The sequence below is a fragment of the Hipposideros armiger genome, unplaced genomic scaffold (assembly GCF_001890085.2).
Source record: "Hipposideros armiger isolate ML-2016 unplaced genomic scaffold, ASM189008v1 scaffold_134, whole genome shotgun sequence".
Lineage (NCBI taxonomy): Eukaryota > Metazoa > Chordata > Mammalia > Chiroptera > Hipposideridae > Hipposideros > Hipposideros armiger.
The window spans coordinates 2,540,380-2,542,145 of NW_017731484.1; the positions used below are offsets into that span (position 1 = coordinate 2,540,380).

The window sequence follows — 1,766 nt, forward strand, 5'->3', positions numbered from 1 at the left end:
AATCAGGGCCATGTGGTCCTATAAATGTAAACGCACTGGCACTGTAAGGAAGATAGCTTTGTTTCTAGCTTTATCACTGGGGTCTCTGGCTGTTGCAACCTGATATCTCTGGGTGCAGACAGCAGGAACCAGGTATCCACAAGTTATTTTTTTGCTCCTATGTCTTCACAGTCCCAGAACTAAGCTCAAATTTTCAAAGGGTCCTGATGATTGGACAGAACCAAATTATTCCTAGCTAGAACCAAAATTATTAAAATTATAGTTTTTAATACTATTGCCACTGTAGTGTCCCACTTGTCTTATAAACATACAGTGAACAGACAATGGTAACATTTGCCTCTGTTTCAGTTCTGAGGCCAGAATGTTGCCTCCTCCAGCTTTTACCAATGTCCTAGACAATCTTTTGCTAAAGGGATAGCTTGGGGCATCAGTGAACTGCTGAATATGCTCAGCCATCCAGGAGTCATCTCTGCCCAGGGAGGTCTCAAGGTGCCCAGCAAGCATCTATTCCCTCGGAAGCTCTCCATAATGAACAACAGTCAAATTCTTCCCAAGGCCAAAAGGTAAGGGGAAGGAAAGAAATAAGAGAGTGAAAGAGAAAGGTCTTTGCTTTCAAGTAGAATCATCCAGTCCTCTGTTGGGCTGCTCAGAATTTGCCTTGCATAGCCGATCCATGATGCCCTGGAGCATGGGCTGGACAATGCCCAAGAGAGGTCTCTGAGAGGGGTCGCCATCCCAACAGGCTTCCATCAGCTGCCAGCACTCCTCATCAAACACAGGAAGACGTTCTGGGCGGACCCCTAGAGAAAAGAGCATGGAAGTAAGGTCAGAGTCAGTGAGAGGGGGACCCATGCAACCAAGAGCCATCAGCTCACAGGCTAATGACCCAGATGGGGCTCAGCGTGCTAGCGAATGTGATGAGCTTTGGTTTCAAAGGCAGACATCTAGGTTAGAACCTAATAGTAACAGTGATGAAAAACTAGAAGACACTGACATAAGAAGTTGAAGAACTAGACATTTTAAAGAAGAAAGCCTTTTGGAGACAGTTCAGTACAATGCTGCCTGGAATCAATGGTTTGACTTAAATGTCTTTTCTGGATTCCATGATGATTTAAGTGTATATATGGTGAAGGCAGGCTCCTGCTGCATTGTTTGGTCTGCTCCCAACAGGGGAGTGTGGACAAGGAAGGGCTCATGGCTCTTACCTCTCCGCACGTTGTTCCAGAGATGGTCTTTGCTGGCACACCTCTCAAATGCCTCAGGGAGCTTGACAGAGCCTGAGCAGATATACCAGAAAAGAATGCCAAAAGCGTAGACGTCCACGGAATTATCATACTTCCCTACAGCAAGAAGGGGTGACAAGCAGTGAGCCAGAAAGAGAAATCCAAAGCACCACCACTAGCTTACATCTACAGAGCTCTTTGCACATTTTGCCCTAAAGTCTTTAACATCCATTATCTCTCATAACAACCTTGTTGGGCAGGACACATTCATGATGCCCATTTTGTAATACAGAAAACTATGGCACTGAAGGTCAATGCTAGGGATTAAGAGAGCCAAGACTAGAACTTGACAAAGGAGAAGAAAAACCGGCCTTTTATTTTAATGGGACAGTCAAAAAGATTAATCCTGAAAGGTCACATTAGGGAAATCAAGTTGGGAAATACAGGTGTATGGGTAGGCTGGAACCTGAATATAAAGGTTTTTAAACTCAGACAGAAGCATCTGGGTTCAGTGGACAGCAGGAAGTCATTTATGTTTTAGAG

The 1,766-nt window shown here is 44.7% G+C and overlaps 1 protein-coding gene across 1 annotated transcript in view; it reads right to left on the minus strand.

Moving 5' to 3' along the window:
• Positions 1 to 6: 6 nt before the first annotated feature.
• DSTYK (dual serine/threonine and tyrosine protein kinase) overlaps positions 7 to 1,766 on the minus strand; it is a 34,569-nt gene continuing 32,809 nt past the window's right edge. The window contains exons 9-10 of the mRNA XM_019649619.1: positions 1,206 to 1,340; positions 7 to 800 (exon numbers count right to left, since the gene is read on the minus strand). Of these exons, the coding sequence (XP_019505164.1) occupies positions 613 to 800; positions 1,206 to 1,340 (323 nt within the window). The 3' untranslated portion in view covers positions 7 to 612. The remainder of the gene's footprint in view (positions 801 to 1,205; positions 1,341 to 1,766) is intronic.